This window comes from Octopus sinensis, linkage group LG2 (genome assembly GCF_006345805.1).
Source record: "Octopus sinensis linkage group LG2, ASM634580v1, whole genome shotgun sequence".
In the NCBI taxonomy this organism is placed as follows: Eukaryota; Metazoa; Mollusca; class Cephalopoda; order Octopoda; family Octopodidae; genus Octopus; species Octopus sinensis.
In genome coordinates, this window is record NC_042998.1 from 68,451,323 (window position 1) to 68,474,731 (window position 23,409).

The 23,409-nt window shown below is 37.1% G+C and overlaps 1 protein-coding gene across 2 annotated transcripts in view; it reads right to left on the reverse strand.

Annotated features, from left to right (window-relative positions):
• LOC115224844 (centrosomal protein of 290 kDa-like) overlaps positions 1 to 23,409 on the reverse strand; it is a 41,503-nt gene that overhangs the window by 12,470 nt on the left and 5,624 nt on the right. The window contains exons 3-9 of one of the 2 annotated variants that reach the window (XM_036513863.1): positions 19,941 to 19,975; positions 18,988 to 19,134; positions 16,159 to 16,212; positions 14,133 to 14,288; positions 8,169 to 8,282; positions 6,387 to 6,455; positions 1,087 to 1,176 (exon numbers count right to left, since the gene is read on the reverse strand). In XM_036513863.1, the coding sequence (XP_036369756.1) occupies positions 1,087 to 1,176; positions 6,387 to 6,455; positions 8,169 to 8,282; positions 14,133 to 14,288; positions 16,159 to 16,212; positions 18,988 to 19,134; positions 19,941 to 19,975 (665 nt within the window). The remainder of the gene's footprint in view (positions 1 to 1,086; positions 1,177 to 6,386; positions 6,456 to 8,168; positions 8,283 to 14,132; positions 14,289 to 16,158; positions 16,213 to 18,987; positions 19,135 to 19,940; positions 19,976 to 23,409) is intronic. The other variant, XM_036513868.1, reaches the window with a different exon arrangement.

Below are 23,409 nucleotides of genomic sequence, written 5' to 3' on the forward strand. Positions count from 1 at the left end.
ACCATTGTGAGTGAAGGACTCCTAGCCTTTGTTAGGGCATCCTTCTAGGAGAAGGTAACTCAGGTAACTGGGATAACCCCGATATAAAACCTGCGGCTCAGTGGTTACTGATGATGTTAACTTGTTCTTCTTTTCGGATTATGGCTGCTGTTGCTTAGTGAGTGGGATTGACTCAGTGCCCAGCCTTTTCTCACTTTAAAAAAAAATCTTCCACAGGCATTGCACGATAACAACATTGATTAAGCTTCGTGCAATGGCCATACTCGATAACGAGGAGGCAGCCACCATGTATGTGGTTCGAAATTGTAGAAAAAAAACATATATGTGAGGAAAAAACAAACAATTTGTATTAGTTTGACGCTCAGGAAAAATGGAAAAGACTTTGACGTTTCGAGCCTATGCTCCTCTAACAATCTGTTTCTGAGGAGTGAAGTCCAGGCGTTTTTTTTTTTTTAAGAATAAATTAAAGATAGTCTACTTGCGATATATTTTTTCGTGTCTTTTAGCTTCGTGCTTGGTGATAACTTAGTTAGATATTAATCAGAGATTAACAGAAATGACAATTATTTAAAGTAAAAACAGATGAGTGTGAAAATTGGTTACTATTCATAAGAGATATATAAATATTTTATACACAAATGTGTAGTAAAAAAATCTAAGGTAAATCAATAGAGGTAGACTACAGTTTATAATGCTTTCGCTGTGGAAAAAGAAACAGGTGTAAATACATCATGAAACATCTAGTGGCAATCTTTACTTTTTATGTACGAAGAGAATAACAAAATGTATTGACTTCTGTTTACTACCCACAGCAAGAATGTTACAAATGCACAAACATTTCGTATAGGAAATTCTAAGACAAATTGTTAAAAGCAAATTACAGTTTATATCACCATCGCTGTGAAAAAAAAAACATATGAATACCTTAAGAAATGTGTCGCGTTAATCACCTTTACTTTCCTATATACGAAGAGAATAACGAAATGGATTGATATTTATTTACTTTCCATGGCGAAAACATTATAAACTGTAGTCTATGTTACATGTAGCTGAAATTCCTTAAGATGTTTATGAAGTTAAACCTACCTTCCATTCTTCAACTTTTTTATCAACCAGATCTGAAATAGCTTTATCAGTAGCACTGCAACTTTTCAGGCGTTCTCTCAGTTTTAACATCTATAAATATAGAATTCTTGCTGAGGAACCACTATATTTTTTTACAAACGTGAAATGTGTGTGTAAGATTAACTAGATAAAGGAAAATGAAGACGCAGGCTATAAAGCAGAATATTATCCAATCGAAGTTGGACGTGTAGGATTCATTAGAAGCAGCATGTGGCTGTGTTCGTTGTCGCTTGGCATAGAATATCGTGAAACAAATACCATCATAAGCGATATCCAGGCTACAGTGGAGAAGGCAAGCCAGTGGATATGGTTAAATAGAGACAATTAGTAATGGCTAGACGTATAGTGACTGAAACCAAGCAAGCAGTTAATCTAGCAAGTGGGGCTTCGTCACAGTGAGGAGTGCTGGTGCACAATGATGCCGTTGAGATGGAGGCCATCTAGGAATCTATAAATCAGGAAAAAATGCACTCGTATATTTGTGAGTAGAGTGGGTGTATGAACAGCAGAAGTGAAATTTTAAATCGTTGCTCATATGAAAGGAAGTATTTCCTATCATATCTGCGTGTTCCATCGTGACTATAATGACCAGTCACCCAATACCACCCATACCTGGCCATATCTATCTATCTATTTATTTATCTTTATATATATATATATATATATATATATATATATATATATATATATATATTGCCGTGGCCAATGACAGTACCACCTGATTGACACTCGTGCCAGTGGTACGTAAAAGGCACCAGTCAAGCGTGGTCGATGCCAGTGCAGCCTGACTGGCCCCATGTCGGTAGCACGTAAAAAGCACCCACTACACTCTCGGAATGGTTGGCATTAGGAAGGGCATTCAGCTATAGAAACATTGCCAGATCGATTGGAGCCTGGTGCAGCCTTCTGGCTCGCCAGCCCTCAGTCAAACCGTCCAATCTATGCCAGCATGGAAAGCGGACGTTAAACGACGATGATGACGACGACAATGATGAGGATTATATATATATATATATATATATTATATATATATATATATATATATAATATATATATATATATATATATATATACTCTCGACTCCGCCTGGAAGAGCACTATATCTTTAATTTACAGACAACTATCCCCACGGACTAAACACAACCCCCTCCTCCTATTGACTGCCTCTACACCTCCCGCAACAAGCAACTTAATTTCTTTTCTTATTATTCATTTTTACTTGTAATTGCGTCTTTTATATTGCCTTAACTTCTTTATCTCCTTTCAACCTTAATTTTTATATTTTATTGTTTTTATAATTTTTTTGTTTTTTTTATTGTTTATAATTTATTGTTTTTATAAATTATTGTTGTTATTTCTATATACACGCACACATGCACACATACGTACATATCCAGGAACGCACATATATCTTCCACACACACCACACACATACATACACATATGCACACAAATACTTCCACACACAACCACATACGCATACATACACACACACATACACCCACGCGCACACACACACACATATGCGCGTACACAGACACACATACCTTTATATACACACATAAACGTACACACAACCACATACGCATACATACTCATGCAGACGCGCATACACGCAACAAAATGCACACAACCCGACACACATCTCCACGTTCACACACACATACACACATACATACGCACATAATACACGCACACACACATATACACACGTACATACACACACACACACACACTAGCACAGGTTCGCACATATACCTCGAACACACAGTACACATACAGACACGTACCCAATTACACCCACATGGGCACAAACACACACGCACATACACGCACACACGCGCGTAAGCACACGCACACAAACACACGCACGCACATACATACAGGTACGCACATATACGCCTACACAAACTCCACATAAAAGCCCATACAACCCGCGCACACACAAATTTACATACACACCCATACATATACATACACACAATATATGCGTACACGCACACACACACACATACACATATAGACACAGACACACACACGCACACACAAACATGCGCAGACATACGCACACGAATGCTCACATACTAACACTCACAACCCCACGCATACACGTATATACACTCATATACGCACACACATACACACGCACATATACACACACACACACGCGCACATGCATACACGCGCAAAAACGCACCTATACCCCTACACAATCCCTCGTTCACACACACATGTACATGCACAAAAAAAATACACACGCACATACTCACACGTGTACACTCGCACGTACACTCACACGCACACACGAGTATATACATACGCGCACACGCAAATGAACCCACACATACCTCCCATACACACACAGCACACATTCATACATACACTTACACAATTATACATACATGTACACAAACATACGCACATACAAGCACACACCTACCCATACACAAAGTAAAGTACAGTTACTGCCGACACATACCCCTACTCATTCACACATACACACACGAACACACACAAACATACATATACACACACTCACAGCAAACAAAACACACACGCACTACATATACATACACACACACACTTCAAACTACCAGTACCTTCCACTGACCATTCTCCTACGCACATGTGTAAATAGACACACAAGAGCCACTCCTACTATAAATTCTTCCTATGACCTTAAACGATACTAAGCCCAACTACGCACATAGATAAACAGCCACAAACACACACACACACACACACACACACACACGTGCTATCATCACACACACACAGACCTGTGCGCACGCACATACCCACACATACACACATGTAGTGATCCTATAACGGTGCGCGCGCGCGCACCGTCCATTTTCTATTTCGCGCGTGCGAGTGTTGGTGCCTTCACCAAGGCACAGAAAGGAAGGGCCCTCTCGCGCATGCGCGAACCACCGGAAGCACGACCCTTTTGCCTACGTGGTAGTTAGCCAAGGCAAGGGGGTCGTAGAACGTTTGACCACTAGCAGCAGTCAGCGGGGACTTGAGATTTAGCGACTGAAGGCGACGGTCACGCATATTTTCTCTCCGTTCGAACTTGCTTCTAGCAGTCCTTACCAAAAGGCCTTTAACCAAATTGTTGCAGAGCAACATCGTCTCCATTGTTCGACGCCATCTTTAACCCGTTCTGTTTTTAGCGGCTGAACATTGTAAATATTACAATCGATTAACTTTCAGCCCTGCGCGCCCAGAACCAAGGACATCAGATAACCACTTATTGTTACTGTTACCAAGAAAGAGAATAAAGTAGTATATATATATTTTACGTCTGCGTCTTGTTGTTTCTGACTAGTAGAATTCTGGATTATTAAAGCAACGGCGAGTGATTGCTTTCTTGTACCCCGAAAGTACAAAAGATATTCACACCAAGTTCGTTACACACACATACCTCCTTCTCTTGCACTCTCCTTCTTTGAAAGAAGTTTTTTTCACCCATTCCTTTCCGGTCAGTTCAATATGTGACCGCATGTGTATCGTTAGCGATTTTCTTTCTCCGTCTCCCCTTCCTTGGACCTTTCCTTTTTCTGTTTCTGACGAAGAGCTCCGCTCGAAACGTTAAATCCTCGTTCTTTCTTTCCTTTCCTTAGCGTCCAATAACACTATACTTGTTCCACGTCCTCACGTTGTTGTGTTTTCTCTTTGTTCATGTTTGGAGTAACTATATATATGTGTATATATATATATATATTATATATATATATATATAATATATATATATATACACACACACGAGGTCTGATCAATACGTATCCGGACTTTTGACATAGCAATGAAGCTGAAACATGCAGAGTAAATCCACTTGGCACAGATTGACCATGAACACTGCTGTGCATGCGCACTTAAGTTTTAACGTTCTATCTCAAATCCACTATTTACAGCAGTGCTTGGAAGGAGCGTGTGTAGCATGTGATCGTATCATTGACCATGACAGAAAAGTTGTCATGGCGATACCTACTCAGAGGCCTACGCAAAGTTACAGAAAGTGTATGGAGAAGAGTGTATGAGCCGCACACAAGTGTACGAGTGGTTCAGACGTTTCCAAGATGACAGAAAAATGTCGATACTGACGAACGTTCTGGCAGACCTGCAAGCAGCATAACTGAGAAAAACATCGCAGATGTGCGTGCAGCTGTGAGGGGAAATCGTCGAATCACCATCCGTGCATTATCTGAGGATGTGCAGATTAGTTCGGCTCTGTTCAGTCCATTATCTGTGAAAATTTGGGTATGAGACGCGTGTCTGCCAAATTTGTGCCAAAACTGCTTTCAGCTGAACAAAGAGACACCCAAGTTTCAGCTGCACAAGGTCTCCTTGATTGTGTCAAGAACGATGAAGACTTTTTAAAACTTTGCGCAGGCCTCTGAGCAGGTATCGCCAAGCTTTTGGTCAAATTTAATGCAGATTCTCTGTTCAGCTCTCACTGCTGTGATCATTGCAACGATCACACGCTACACACCTTCCTTCCAAGCATTACTATAAACAGTAGAAGTGAGCTAGAACGTTAAAAGTTTGTGGTCGTGCACAGCAGAGTCTCAGGTCAATCTGTGTCAAGTGGCTTTACTCGGCATGCTTTAACTTCGTTAATATAGCAACAGTCCGGATTCTTATATATATATATATATATATATATATAGTGAGAATTTACAAAAAACAAAAGACGAAGACTGGTGTGTAAATAACAAACAGATGTATTAGTTTAACGCTCGGGATATAAGAAAGTCTTTTATGTTTCGAGCCTATGCTCTTCGACAAAAAGGAACGCAGAAATAAACAGGGAGAGAAAATAATATATATATACATATATATATATATATATATATATATATATAATATATATATATATATATATATATATATATATATATATATAATATTTATCTATAGCTGGTTAATTCGATCGCTTGGTATTACTGGTATGTGTATGAGTCGGCATGGAAGGTTCCAGATGGTCGTTCAACCAGCTTAGAAAAACAAACGAATCTCGTTCCTTCAAATCACTCCCTACCTTAAAATAGTAACACATGGATATTGTGATCCTTGATATATTATATTAAAGAAAAAACATAAAAGGCGAGACAGTTCCGTACAGAATACCTTTCGATTATAGGTATGCTTGACCAGGGCTGCTTTAGGACTAAACAAAAGCTGGCATTTATTCCAAAAGTCAAATAAATATGAATGTCAACATTAGCACCCGAAATGTTTTGGTAGCAAACTCTAACCTCCTCCTTTAACCTGTTATTTTCTTTCTTCAGTTCTTTATTGCTGGCATCTTCCTCCTGCAGCAGTTGCTATGAAAACGAAATTAGAAATGCATATATTTATACACATACATACATAACCGAAATTGCAAAGATAATCTGGAACTCGACTGAGGAAAGAAAACTCCGAATGACCCGTCCTTGTTTTTTCTTGTCCCTTTTTTCTATCATCTGTCTGGATGTTTTGCGTTCTTGTCCCATTCTTTGTATTCCTTTTTATATATACGCATACATACATACTTACATACACCTATCTGAACTGTTGAAAAAACTGCAGTTACTCTATCTAGATTACGAGTTCAGGTTTATATCTGTAATTATTTGGGCACTGGGATATGTAACAAACTGCCTAAATACCAATCTTGAGAAATTAGCAGTTAAGATTGTTTGCCAACATAACATGGCAGTCCTGGATTAGGACGAATGTTGCTGTAATATCTCACATTGTGAGATATAAAAATAGTAATTTTCTAATTTATAAATCAGTAATTAGTTGTCACTTTGAAAACTATATATTTCGAATGGGAATTATGCAGCGCCATCTCTAGCTGAACAATTATTCTGTGCTGATGAAGAGAAATAACTCGGAAATCGCGACACACAGATATTGTTTTGAGCTGAGTGGGGGTGCTAGATTCCCTTGTTCAAAAATATATGGACACAGATCGTGTCGTATAGCCAGTTGGAGACGATGTCTCCTGGGGCTAAATTACAGCAACATTCGTCCTAAACAAGGACTGCCATGTTATGTTGGCAAACAATCTTTACTACAAATTACTGTCGATGAATATCTCACGTTGTGAGATTTTAAAATAGTAATTTTCTAATTGAGAAATTAGTTTTCTCAAAACCAGAAAGGAGAAAGTTAATTCGAAGACTACAGAGCCAATCCATCATTGGAATTGTAAAAATCTGTAAAACTTTTCAGAAGTTTATCATTCAAATATATATATATATATATATATATATATATATATATATATATATATATGCATGTTTAGATATGCGACTATATGCATGAGAATGCATACATAAAACATACAAATCTGCACATACATACATACATACATACATACATACATACCCTGTTGTTGATGCTGAAATTCCAATGAAGGTAACTTGGATTTAGGTTAGAAACCGATTCTTTCTCCATTGGCAAGAAATCTTGAAATAAAACTGAATAATGACATACATATGCATTTGTATGAAAGTGTATGTGTGTGTATGTATGTATGTATGTATGTATGCATGTATGCATGTATGTATGTATGTATGTATGTATGTATAGAGAGAGAGAGAGAGAAGGTGAAAAAGGGAAAAATAGAGAGAGAATGGTAAAAGTCTGTAAACAGGAATTCCATTGAGGAAAGTAAGTTATAATTTATACAGTTGAGATGGTATGAAAGAGAAAGAGAAAAAGAGAGTGGGGAACCAGGGTGGGAGAGAGTGACGGAAGAGATATTATGATGTAGAGAACAGGGTTGATAGGGTGAGAAGATAGAAGGAGTAATGGAAGAGATACAGTGAGGTGCACCTATTCATCTGTTGTTAGTAAAGGGATTGAATAATAAAATAGTATAATGGGGGGAAGAGAGTGAGAGGGCAAAAGTGATAATGTGATAGGAAAGCAAATAACTGAAATGAGGGAGAGTGTGTAAGAGAGAGAGAGAGAGAGAGAGTGATTTTATGCGAGAGATAAATCTGAGTGTTTCAAAGAGCCTAACGTAACATGCTTCCATTCACCTCTAGCTTCATATTGCATTCTTTTATCGAATTTAGTTTTGCTTTCATTTCTTTCATCTCAGCTACCTGCTTTTGTTTCATCTTTCCTTGTTGCTGAATTATACTGTTCAGGTTCTGTTGTTGTTGTTGTTTTACATTTATGAAAGAAAAGAGAAAATGGTTTAAAACGCTTTAAATTTAACCACAAGATTTACCAAATTTCAAATCATTTAATAATTTTCGAATGGGAATTTGGCAGCGCCACCTCTAGCCGAACAATTATTCTGTGCTGATGAAGGGAAATAACCCGAAAATGAGCAGATGCTTCATTGTTAGTTAGTGGACTTGATCGCTGCCCCGTTTAACATCGACAATTGGCCGTTTGGGTGGTTTTAGTGACGTCCCCTCTTGCCGAGTGTCTTCCTGACACCTAAGGCAGAGAAACTCACTGTATAGATTGCTTGGCCATTAAAATAAACATACCAGATTTATAAAGTCATGTAATAGAGAAAAGGGGGAAGAAAGACAGAGAGAAAAATGTTAAAAAAGCCAAAGAAAAAAGTAGATAAATAAAATAAAGGGAGAAAGGGAAAGAAAATTCACAGCAACAATGCTCTTCTCAGTACGTGTGATGAACCAGTCTTAAATAATTTTCAGTTCCTTTTTTTATCATTCCAAGTACTCCAGCAATCACAGGTATTGTAACCATCTTGAGATGCTACATCATTCCAATTTCTTTTAGCAAATCTTTATAATATTTTCTGAACTTATCAAATTCGTTTGCCGAGATATTATGGTCACAGGGTATGCTCATATCAATCAATAAACAGACTTTATTGTTTTGGTCCTTCACAACAATATCTGGTTTATTAGCTTTGATTGTCTGATCTGTACATACTGAAAAGTCTCAAAGAATCATTACATTCTCTCCCTCATTTACAGCCTCAGGATAGTGCTTGTAGCATTTGTTAGCAGTTTTGATTTTATAATGCCGATACATCACCCATTGTAGATATTGGTCAACTCTGTCATGTATTGATTTATACTCTACAGTGGCTAAAACCTTACAGCCATAGATTAGGTGGTCCACTGTTTCAATCTCATCGTTGCAGTATCGGTACTTCGGGTCTACTCTATTTTTATCACATTGACTTGATAGTTCTGGGTCAATAAGCTCTGATCTTGAGCAGCCCAAATAAAGCCTTCACTCTCTGCCTTTAGCACTGAGCTCTGTAGCCACTGATGATTGCGCTTCTGGTCTACATCAGATTGTTTGCTACGGACCACTTATCATTATTATTATTATTATTATTATTATTGTCTTTGCCCAGCTTCTGACGCTGGGAGTGTACTACGGTGCCAGCTGTTAACTACCAGTGAACTAAGGTAACATCACTTATTTTTCAAGCACCTTCCGAAGTATCGAGCGGTCCCAAGCAGTGCTGTTTTCTGAAAGTGCTCCACTCTTATTGCAGCCCCTATTTGTTCCATGTACTTCTCAAGATCTTTACTCACTATTCCCATGGCTCCAACAATTATTGGTACTACTACCACTTTTTTCAGCGACAACTGCTTGACCTCCCAAGCTAATCTGTTATATCTATCGACTTTTCTTTCTTCTTCATTATTATTATTATATTATTATTATTATTATTGAGTGAGAGAGCAGTGCACGCCATCAAAGTGACATCTGGGTACAAATATACTCATCATGACTACCCGTCTGATAAGGGTACACTAAGCACATGCATCACAACCATATGTGCACCACATGGTGATCTCATATCAAGATTAACAGCAGTTAGAATTTTCTTTTGGTCGAGTAACCCATCCCGCTCAAAAGGTCCCTGAATAAGGGTTGTTTAAGGATGTTTCCATGTTTCCAAAGGTGAATTATTCAAACCCCAAAGAATTCCTCTCAACACATGGCTATGATGCTCCCCCACTACTTCTGCTTGTGATCAGAGATGCACATATCGTCAGCCATTAAGGGACATAGTCAACTGGTTAAGGTCAAACAACTGACAAGCAAATCTGTGATATTGAACAGAATATTTGCTGTAGCCCATATTTTATACCAAGACAAAACAATGTACATGATAACACTTCCAATCAGTTAAAAACAGAAGCCATGAGAGCCACTGTCTGGTACTGCATCAGGGCATTTATTATTATTATTATTATTATATCGTTAGCACGCCGGACAAAATACTTAGCAGTATTTCACTTGTCTTTACATCCTGAGTTCAAATCCCACTGAGATCGACTTTGTCTTTCATCCTTTCGTGGCTGATAAATTAAGTACTCCTCCCCTAAATTTGAAGCCTTGTGCCTATGGAAGAAAGGAAAAGTGCCTCCCTTATTGGAAGTTTTAATTTGTGTACACACTGTGAAACCCTTTGTATCATCCTGTTTTTGTCTTTTACGTTGTTGTATGTCTTTTAATATTTTTGTAAGTGAGCCCTTGTGGCTGATAAAAGAATAAATTAGTAGTAGTAGTAGTAGTAGTTGTAGTAGTAGTAGTGTTATTTACTTTTATTTACACAAATTTATATACAACCTGGAGAAACAAATATAAACCAAAACTAAACCCAAGATTAGTTGTAAAACTAGTCCCGTGAGTACAATACTTTTCTCTTGATTTGTATTAAACACACCGCTCATTCTGATTTGTCCTAAATACACTGAACTCTTCCACACACACCCAGATATAGCTATGCATTTCCGATTATATCGACACAAACTTTTCAGTGGTGCATTCACTATTATACATCAAGTCATCAACAACTGACGTACAGTATATAATACTGTCCCACTGAATATGGCCAATAATATTCTAAAACGCCACTGGGTAGAAAACGAAATCAGGTTTGGTACACTCACCATAACGATTGTGTAAAAGCTAATGTCTACGGTAAAATCGTTGAAAAATTAGCGTCACAATCCTTTTACAGATCTATAAAACAGCTCGAAAATAAAATAAAAGAAATCACAAGATCATTTCATACTTTACACTCGCACATGGCAACACTAGAAGCCATACTTGTCAACGGATGTAGTGCACCAACTGACTCAATTCTAACAGGTCAGGGGTCACTTCAGCAACCCGCTAGCTAGCAACAAACAACATCCTCATTGAAATCGCTATCTGACCTTAGAAAAACCTCTACTATACCCACATCAAAAACCCTGTCATTATCATTCTCAAGGCAACTGTAAATTTGGCCCCAGCGGCACCAATAACAAGGGACGCTGGGCTTTTTTCCATACAACCTTATGCCGTAGACTTGTTAAGGGCACCTGTCCATATGGTATAACGGAGAAAAAACTTCCCTCACCTCCACCCCAAATACTGTCCTAAATACAGAGTCCATGGCCCTGATCCTAAATATGGATGCTCAAAAGGCAATGGATGCACCTTCTTCCATCCTAAACTGTGCCAAACTTCTGTGTTACTAAGGATGTGCTTGAGCCCAGAATGCAACCACCACCATCTGAAGGGCACAAAACGATCGAAAGATAAATATAAACAGCAATAGAGGAGACCTACGACAACAACAAAAACAAAATACAACCAAACAGCGAAGACAGAACTATGGAAAAAACCATAACACCAAATAACATAAACATGAACTATGTATCCTCAGACCAAGTGACAAACCAAAGAGGTAACTCTTTTTTACTAACTTATCTAGAAAATATGAAGGCCGACCTAAGCCAGGAGATCCAATGAGCTATCAGCAACCATTTATGCAAATCACAAGGAACACACACCCACTACCAAATAGAAAACCATACACACACAGCTCCATACAAGAACTACCCTCATTGCTACCATGAACAACATAAAACATAGGACAATGCAAACATCAAACTACCCTTACCTCGACATTCTTGTTAAATGTATGTGGCATCAACCCATCAATCATTGTCCCAAAATGGAAGATCCCATATATAGAGAGTTTGCTTGCCGAAATGGAACATTACTTCCCTTTCTTTATCCTTACTGAAACTCACCTAAATAGCACACATATGGATGCCGAGGTGAAAATAACAGATTTCACCATCGTCCGTGCAGATCGCACATACCGAAATAAAGGGGGGGGGGCAGCCATCTTTATCCATGACTCCTTTTCAGTTGATGCCAAGGACATATTTTCCAATGGCTATTGTGAATCTATATCACTTTTCAACAAGGCCAAAGACATAATCATTGTTGGTCTTTACAGGCCTCCCCAAGCACCTCTAAAGTGCTTTGAAGAATGCCTCAACAAAATCAAGTCCTTCCTTCAAAAATACAACTATGGAAACATACTAGTGATACTAGAAATATTGGTACTTTTGGTAATCTCCTTCAACTAAAAAAAATTGTTTAACCCTCAAAAGAAAAAATTAATAAAATATGAAATTTGAAAAACTTAAACATCTTCTTTTACACCATTCTTTTACTTGTTTCAGTCATTTGACTGCGGCCATACTGGAGCACCACCTTTTAGTCGAGCAAATCGACCCCAGGACTTATTCTTTGTAAGCCCAGTACTTATTCTATCGGTCACTTTTTGCCAAATCGCTAAGTTAAGGGGACATAAACACATCAGCATCGGTTGTCAAGCGATGTTGGGGACAAATACAGACACACAAACACACACAGATATATATAATATAGATATATATATATATATATATATATATATATATATATATATGCGACGGGCTTCTCTCAGTTTCCGTCTACCAAATCCACTCATAAGGCTTTGGTCAGCCCAAGACTATAGTAGAAGACACCTGCCCAAGGTGCCACACATTGGGACAGAACCCGGAACCATGTGGTTGGTAAGCAAGCTACTTACCACACAGCCACTCCTGTGCCTATATGATAACATTTTTATAACAAACCATACCAGGCCTGTTGAGGAGGCCAAACATCAACAATGTGTCGAAGTATTGAATCAAAAGGATCTAACTCTTTTAATCCAATCTCTTGTCGCCACATTAACTCGATTTTTTAGAGGGGAGGTAACTCAATTTTTTAATGGCAATTTTTTAATGGGGGTGAGACAACCAAAAAGTACCAAAAGTTACATGCAAAAGTCTGACCTAATTAGGAAAAATATAGAACGTCACAAATATGAAGTAGAACACCACTCAGTGGAAAAAGAATAGACCAACCATTCTGTACCTATTGAGCCCTTTAATTTCAATTCTATTTGGTGTTATGAGCCAGTCTGTGTTGTAGGGAAGGATCGGAAGTGAGGGAGTAGGCATGTGGGCCTGTGGATCCCGCTAAAATGGCCACGGGTGGCATGCGGGGTCAGTGAAGTGCAAGGAGGCAGTCGGTGGCAAACAGCACATCAGAGCAGACATGTGTCACACTGTACAGCGATGGAACGTGCACGTGGACATTGAATCTTGGAGATCGAGACAGAACACGTGGTCGTTAAAAGTGACCCTTTTTCCAAACTGACAGGTAAGGCTACCACAATTCTCTCTTCGCTTCCATCCTTTTTCACCATTTCCAGGCATAGCGCCAATGCTGATCCATTGATATACAACAATATGAAACTCGCTAAGTCATCTATACATTGGAGTCTTGCCACCAACTTAATTTTTTGTAGCCAAGCGGTGACATCTCCCTCGCCACAAAATGGCCTAACTGACTCAAGAAAAAAAAATGATGGGTATGGTCCATGTTTCAAATGAGAGTAAAAGGCTGGTTTGCATAGGACCAACACCCCTACCTAGAAAAAAGCAGTTTCACTAGCATCAATATCAATTCAAAACCAACAAGATCTGAGAAAGAAAAACCTTTTCGCAGGTAAACATGTGACCTAATGCAACATGTGACGTAAAGTGGTAGAACTGGAAAAGCCTGGATTCAGTTGGAGAGAAGCAGTAAAAACAGCCCAGAGCTGAGAAAAGTAGAGAAAAGTCGTCAATGAACTATGCACCATGGGGAGCTAATGGCTTAAATGAATAAAATAATACCTCAATTTCAGCTGTAGAAACCTTCAACAATTTTTCCTTAAATATGAGATTCTCCTTACATTCCTTCAGATCTTCAGACATTTTGTGTAAAAAGTGCTCCCATTGTAGATGCACTTGGGACTTGTATTCAGTGATCTCAACACGCATCAGGTTTTTCTGGGAGAGAGAAAGGTGAATACAAAATAGAATCATTAAGAAGGTATGATGAATGTATATATATATATATATATATATATATATATATATAACAAAGTGAAGTTGTAAGGTACTGCACGAGTGGAAATATGTATGAAAGAAGGTTTGAAAATGCAATTTTAAAAGATATTTATTCACTTGACCGGATTCACTTTTTTTAGAAAAAGATTGTCAAAAGTAAAATGTAAAAGCTTTGTTGTATTAAGAGTGGTTGTCACAAAATATTACAATGCATATATACATTCTTTGATAATAATAAGAAAATGTTAAAAACAGTTTACAGGAAAAATTCTGAAAAAATATTAAAAAGTTCGTTAAAAATATTAGGATTTCATTAAAAATCATGTTTGTTTGGAGGTATCTATGTATATATACACAGAAAATTATAAGTTCAAAAAGGTCACATTTTGGTGGTATATATATATATATATACCACCAAAATATGACCTTTTTGAACTTTCGTATATATATATATATATATAATATATATATATATATATATTATATATATATTACTTTATATAATTATGAATATAATTATAATTAGGGTTCAGCAAAAAAATTTGCTTTGCCACATACCAAACTTTTAGAAATAGCAGCCAAAGAACTTAGCTATTTCTTCTACTATAAGAATATTCTCCCAGACAATGTATACTTAAAAACAATACACGTAGGCATAGAGAGAAAAATAACGAAAGTTCACCCAGCATTTGATTACTTGTGGACGCGTTTCTGAGTTAGTTAGATATAGAGATGCAAGAATTACATCTCTATTCCAACATTCTCGTCATCAGCACAAAGATTTCAATAATTTTAAATTGAAATAAGAATGACCTTCGAACGTTGGGTCTCACAGAGGCAATGACAAAAGACTGAGACCTCTGGAGATATGCTGTGACTGCGAAGACCCGACAAATAATGTGAGTTTGTGGCTGTTTCCTGCACCGGCTTCACATAAAAGCCCCAGCCCTTCCAAAGTGCCTTAGATCGCAGGATCGCCTGCTGTACTTACCTTGGATTGGAGGGCGACTTGCTGTGCTTGAGGAGACCTATTGAATCAAGTACATCACCATCAACATCAAAAAATCAAATGCCAGATCAGACAGAACCCCGGTTGAACCGTCCAGCCCATGCTAGCATGGAAAACGGACACTAAACGATGATGATGATGATGATATATATATATATATATATATATATATATATACACACACACACACACACTCTTTTACTTGTTTCAGTTATTGGACTTTGGCCATGCTGGAGCACCGCCTTTAGTCGAGTAAATCCACCCCAGGACTTATTCTTTGCAAGCCTAGTACTTATTCTATCAGTCTCTTTTGATGAACTGCTAAGTTACGGGGATGTAAACACACCAGCATCGGTTATCAAGTGATGTTGGGGACAAACACACACACACATATATATATACATATGACAAGCTTCTTTCAGTTTCCGTCTACCAAATCCACTCACAAGACTTTGGTCGGCCCGAGGCTATAGCAGATGACACTTGCCCAAGGTGCCACGCAGTGGGACTGAACCAGGAACCATGTGGTTGGTCGCACCACAGACTGACATCGAGTATTGGTGTGTTTTTGTCTCCGTAACATAGCAGTTCAACAAAACAGGCCGATAGAATAAGTCTCAGGCTTACAATGAAAATAAGTACTGGTATTGACCTATTCAACTAAAATTCTTCAAGGTGATGCTCCAGCATGGCCACGGTCTAATGACTGAATCAAGTAAAAGATATAAAAGATAAGTAAATCCTTTAAGCTTCTTTTGGTTTCATTTGAAAGATAAGATACTGGGAACGATATCAACCTACCTCCTGTCTAATAGCTTCTTTAGTCCGACTCAATTGAGTGATTTCGTTGCTATACTGCAAGTTAGAACAGACAACAGGTAAGAAGTGTGTTGCTACGATATATATATATATATATATTTATCAAAACGACAACCATCATAACAACATACATATAGTATATTATTCAATGCATATAAGATAAGAATACAAGTAGTTATTAAAAAACCTGAATCTCGTAAATTATTAAAATCAATTACAGCTGTTTCAGCCTATGGATAATAGAAATACATTGTGCCTATATTAGTCAGGTGTATTGAGGTGGTAAGCAGTTGAAAATGAGGTATTTATATATATCCCTAGGCCTCGTCAGAGATTATAAAGTACAATCATAAAAATATAAATATATAGATGAAATAAAATACACGCACAATTTAATATATATATAAACACACACACACACACATATATATATATATACACATATATATATATACATATACATACATAAACATATATATACACATATACGTGTACATAAATTACATAAATATATAAATAGACATAATTATACATATATACAAGCATATAGACAATTAATTATATATACTGGAGCATACATATACATCCTTATCCATGAGTACACATATAATATTTAATTATTACTAATATTATTGTTATTATTATTATCATTATTAACAATATTAGATTCTGTGTATTCATCTATTCACAAAACATAGTATAAGAAATTCAAATATAGAATATACTATAATATAATATAAACAGATATTTATGAAAAATATAAGCTTATTAATTTTATAATCACAGTCAATATAGTCATATATCATACAATTAATAAAGAGTTATTACATTATTATTCTGCATAATAATTGGGTATTATCCCTTAGTGGATTGGATCCACAGCCCCTAACTTACTTGGTGTATATATATATATATATATATATATATATATATATATATTGGTGCGAATTCTTTTTTATATGATGCCGTTTTTATAATCCTGTAAATAATAACAATGGTTTTTTTATATAAGATTAAAGTTTATGGCAATGACTGTGCAATGACTAAGGAAAATGGTCTAATAAGGGTTCGTATAAGCCCTCAACAGAAAAAAGGCTTTCCTATCCGTCTTCTTAGTTTCTGTTGAGGGCTTGTATGCCTCTTTATTAGAATATTTTCCTTAGTCATTGCACAATCATCGCCATAAGCTTATATTAAAATACCATTATATATATATATATGTATATGTATATGTGTGTATAAGTTTGCGTGTCTGTGTTTGTCCCCCACAACATTGCTTGACAACCGATGGTGGTGTGCTTATGTCTCTGTAACTTAGCAGTTCGGCAAAAGAGACCGATAGAATAAGTACTAGGCTTACAAACAATAAGTCTTGGGGTCGATTTGCTCAACTAAAGGCAGTGCTCCAGCATGGCCACAGTCAAATGACTGAAACAAGTAAAGAGTAACTAGACTATATGCATTCATATTCTATGCTAGTGGTTCTCAGCTGAGGTCCATATGATCCTTTGGGTTCGTATGGACCTTAGGGATCCATATAAAATTTTATTGTTAAAGTTTAGCTGCAATAAATTGCTTATATTTCTATGCAAAATATTTTAACAATCTTTTAATTCAATTCCTGATAATATTTAATGATAAAAGGGTTTTTTAAACATCAAACTAGAGTGGTTGTGTGGTAAGTAGCTTGTTCACCAACCACATGGTTCAGGGTTCAGTCCCACTGTGTGGCACCTTGGGCAAGTGTCTTCTACTATAGCCTCAAGCTGATCAAAGCCTTGTGAGTGGATTTGGTAGATGGAAACTGAAGGAAGCCTTTTATGTGTGTGCGTGTGCATGTGTGTGTATGTGTGTTTGTCCCTCCACCATCGATTGACAACAGATGTTGGCGTGTTTACATCCCCGTAACTTAGCAGTAAACGAGACCGATAGAATAAGTACTAGGCTTGCAAAGAATAAGTCTTGGGGTTGAGTTGTTTGACTAAGAGTGGTGCTCCAGCATGGCCACAGTCAAATGACTGAAATAAGCAACAGAAGAAAACAATATGTGTATGCATAGGCACAGAAGTGTGCAAGCCACTTGTGTGCGAGCTGGCAGAAACGTTAGCACACCAGGCGAAATGCTTAGTGGTATTTCATCTGTCTTTAGGTTCTAAGTGCAAATTCTGCTGAGGTCGACTTTGCCTTTCATCCTTTCGGGGTCGATAAATTAAGTACCATTTACACACCGGGGTCGATGTAATCAACTTAATCCCTTTGTCTGTCCTTGTTTGTCCCCTCTATGTTTAGCTCCATGTGGGCAATAAAGAAATAAGAAGCTTGCTTCCCAATCACATGGCTCCATGTCCAGCCCCTTGGGCAAGTGCCTTCTACTATAGCCTCAGACTGACCAAAGCCTTGAGTGGATTTGGTAGAGGGAAACTGAAAGAAGCCCATCATATGTTTGTGTGTGTGTGTGTATGTGTGTGTTTGACAACAGATGTTGGCATGCTTATGTCCCCATAATTTAGTGGTTCGGTAAATGCAACTGATAGAATAAGTACTAGGCGTGCAAAGAATAAGTCTTGGGGGTTGATCTGTTCGACTAAAGGCAGTGCTCCATCATGGCCACAGTCAAATGACTAAAACAAGTAAAAGAAATAAAAGGAAAGAAATCAAACGGTTATAAGGGGTGCATCTGAGTAAAATGGGGATTCAAGGTGCTCGATAGGGTAAAAAAAAAAGTTGAGGACCACTGATCCAAGCCAATAACCAAACATTTTAATCCAGTACAAGTTAATTAAAAATTCTAGGAATAAATTTTCCCTTAACCTTTTCAGCAATTTCTCTCTGTAATTTCAGTTCCCGCTCAAGTTGTAGGTTTTCCTGATTCAATTTGCTAATATGACTTTCCACATTGTAATCAGTACTGCTAATTAATGACACCGAGTCTGCTTGCCTGATGAAAGGTTCAAATTGCTGAATAAATTAAGTAGAGAAACACACATCAGTTATGGTTCTTTCTTTGTATTTATGAAGTAAAAAAAAAAACATTATTTACATTTGACAGATAGTTGTCCTCATCTCGTTTGTTGTTAACACAACGTTTTGGCTGATATACCTTCCAGCCTTCATCAGGTGTCTTGGGGAAAATTTTTAACCTAGGTTCTCATTCCTAAGGTATTTTTCGATATTATATTATTATTATTATTATTATTATTATTCAGGTCATTGCCTGGAATCGAACGCGGAATCTTGACCTGAATTATAATAATAATAATAATAATAATAATAATAATAATAATATTCCTAAGGTATTTTTTTATGTTATTATTATTATCATCATTATTACTATTAATATTATTATTGTTATTATTATTATTGTTGTTGTTGTTGTTTATGTTATTGTTCAAGTCACTGCTTGGAATCAAACTCAGAATCTTGGGGTTAGTAGCCTGCGCTCTTAACCATTACGCCATATGCCCATGGCATAGTGTTTAAGAGTACGGGCTACTAACCCCAAGATTCCGAGTTCGATTCCAAGCAGTGACTTGAACAATAACAATAATAATAATAATAATATCAAAAAATACCTTAGGAATGAGAACCCTGACAGACAGACAGACAGCTAGATAGATAGATGTAGGTTGGTAGATAGATAGATAGATAGATAGATAGATAGATAGATAGATAGATAGATAGGGAGACAGAGACTGACAGACAAAGCGAGAGAACAGGCGATTAGATAGATAGATAGATAGATAGATAGATAGATAGATAGATACCGCATGAAGCTCCTTGTGTTTCTGTTCTTTAATTACTGTAATATATATATATACATTAATCAAATTAATACGGCTGTCGTTCATTTTGAAAAATTATGAGAGAACAAAAAATCTTATATTTTTTTCCACTTCCTGGTCAGACAACTGGTGTTGGTTTGTTTATGTCCCTATGACTTAATGGTTCAGCAAAAGAAACCAGTAGAATAAGTGTCAGGCTTAAAATAGAAATAAATACTGGGGTTGATTCGTTTGACTAAAAATTCTTCGAAGCAGTGCTCCAGCATGACCGCAGTGTAGTGATTGAAACTAGTAAAATATATCGATTAAAGATACATATACAAACACATATATAAAATATATCTACTTGCATGTACACGCATGAATGTCATCATGCACACGCATACAAGCACATAAGCACACTTCACAACCACTTGGTTCCGGGTTCAGTCCCACTGCGAGGCACCTCGGGCAAGTGTCTTCTAATATAGCCTCAGGCCGACCAAGGCCTTATGAGTGGATTTGGCAGACAAAAACTGAAAGAAGCCCGTCGTATATATGTATATATATCATCATCATCATCATCATCATCATCGTTTAACGTCCGCTTTCCATGCTAGCATGGGTTGGACGGTTCAACTGGGGTCTGGGGAGCCCGAAGGCTGACCAGGCCAGTCAGATCTGGCAGTGTTTCTACAGCTGGATGCCCTTCCTAACGCCAACCACTCCGAGAGTGTAGTGGGTGATTTTATGTGCCACCGACACAGGTGCCAGACGATATATATATATATATATATATATATATATTATATATATATATATATATATATATATATATATATATATGCGTGTGTGTGTTTGTGTATACACACACACACACACACATGCATATATATATTAAATCAGAGGTTATGTTAACCTCATGAGAGGATGGTTTCATCCTGGTCTAATATTTTGGGGGAATTAATTTCCTTAAAATAATAGGTAAAAATATAAAAACATATAGTTTCTATTCATTTAAAAGAAAAAAAAAAAGAAAATGGAGATTGGGAAGTTAATAATTGTTTATTATTAACAGCAAATTAATCATCTTCACAAACAGCTGTTTCAATTAATACTCAGTAAATATTAGATTTATATTTATACTAGCAGTATCGCCTGGCGTTGCTCAGGTTTGTAAGGGAAATAACTATAAAGCATTTTTAGAGAGTTATAGCCAAAAAATAGCCAAAAAATGGGAAAAAAATCATGGTAAATTTTTTTTTAGTTAAAAAAGGTCGAGTTGCGTCCCCTAGACAGTCTGTGGTTTGTGTTTCTAATTCTCAACCCCATGTCGAATTTATCGATTTTTTTCAGAACTGGGGGAACTTTTCAAAATTTTCGCTGCGTTAGTTTTGAATTATGACATTGGGCTATGTGTGTGTCAAGTTTCATCAGAATCGGTTGAAAGCCGTGGTCAGGGTGAGGGTACAACCTAACAGACACACAGAAACACACACAGACAAACTGCCGTTTATATAGAGAGAGATAAGCTGAGCATATCTTCAGAGGAAAAAGATATAGGCTTGGATGTTGTATATGCGTTTGTATGTATGTTTGTATATATGTATGTTATTATTCAGTTTATTTCAAGATTTCTTGCCAATAGAAAAAGGACTGGTTTCTAACCTAGACCCAAGGCTCTTTCATTGGAATTTCAACATCAACAACAGGGTATTTTTGTATGTATGTATATATGTATTTATTTATGTGTGTATGTATGTTCAAGGTCAATCTGTGCCAAGTGGCTTCACTCTGCATAGTTTAGTTCGTTACTATGGTAACAGTCCCAATACATATTGATCAGGCCAAGTACACATGCATCAACATACAGACACAAGCATATGCATGTGTGTCTGCATATACACAAACACTGAAACAGACAGTAATTATATCAGGGTACATTAACCCATTAAGTCACACTGTCCTATAAATAGGACACTAAATGAGAACATTAAATAAGCTATATCACATTGTCTCAGTGTCCTATTTATAGGACACCGAGTATTTCCAGGAGTTTTATTAATTATTTTTTTCCTTTTAACCTATTTTTAATCATTTGTAGAAATTTAAAAGTAATATTCAGAAATTTAAGTACTCTGGGACTTAATGGGTTAAAAAGGACCACAAAATCCTTTAAATGAATTGATCTATCCAGTTCACAGCCTTGTAGGTATATATTGCACCTGTAGAGAAGGCAAATAGGTAAAACGATCTGGGTGTGAAACGAATATAACCAGGTGCTTAGACAGGTGAAAAGCAACCATAATCCGGTATTAGATATCCTGTGGATATTGTGTTATTAGTATCCTCTACTCAAAGAGAATGCATTTGATATTGTACTACCAAAGCTTGATCACCCATGTGACTGATAACAACATAAGTACATTCAGAGGAAAAAGAATACATAGATACATGCATACGAGTGGTTGTGTGGTAAGTAGCTTGCTTACCAACCACATGGTTTCAGGTTCAGTCCCACTGCATGGCACCTTGGGCAAGTATCTTCTACTATAGCCTTGGGCCAACCATAGCCGTATGAGTGGATTTGGTAGATGGAAACTGAATGAAGCCTGCCATATATATATGTGTGTGTGTGTTTGTGTGTGTGAGTTTGTCCCCCAAATATCACTTGACATCTGATGCTGGTGTGTTTACGTCCTCAGTAACTTAGCAGTTCAGCAAAAGGGACCGATAGAATAAGTACTAGGCTTACAAAGAATAAGTCCTAGGGTCGATTTGTTCAACTAAAGGCGATGCTCCAGCATGACTGAAACAAATAAAAGAATAATACATGCATACATAATACATCTCTGCAAGAAACTGTTTTTTTTTTGGTGCGGAGTTTGCGGGCATCACCAATTGGAAGGCACTCAGTCTTATCGTTAAAGGTTCAAAACTGAACAGTACCATTGGTCAATAACTGATGAAGAATTATGGACCTTCTGTTTATCTCCCGATCATTTTTACATTCAATATACATTATGTTGTTTGTTTATACATTTTTCATTTGTGTGTGTGTGCATGTGTGTGTGTGTGTGTGTGAGTGTGGGTGTGTGTGTGTGTGTATGTATGTATGTATGTATGTATGTATGTATGTATGTGTGTATCTATGTATGTATGTATGTCATCAACATGCAGTGTCTGTGCAAGACTCTGCCTCAGTAAAGCTAGACTCAAGAGTCACCTTCGTAGTCATAAAGCGAGACCAATGATTGACTACCAGGCTGCCGGTGGTGGAGCTACACACCATACTAATCATATCTGTCAGGCATGTGGAAGTGAGTGTGATTCGGTGGGAGGATTTAAACGACATGCAAAGGTACATGAAGCCCAATTACAACTGCAGCTGGCTATTGCCAGTAAAGGCTTTAGCAGCCAATTCCATCCAAGACATTGTAGATCTTTAAATGGGCTAAAAAGTCACATTCAG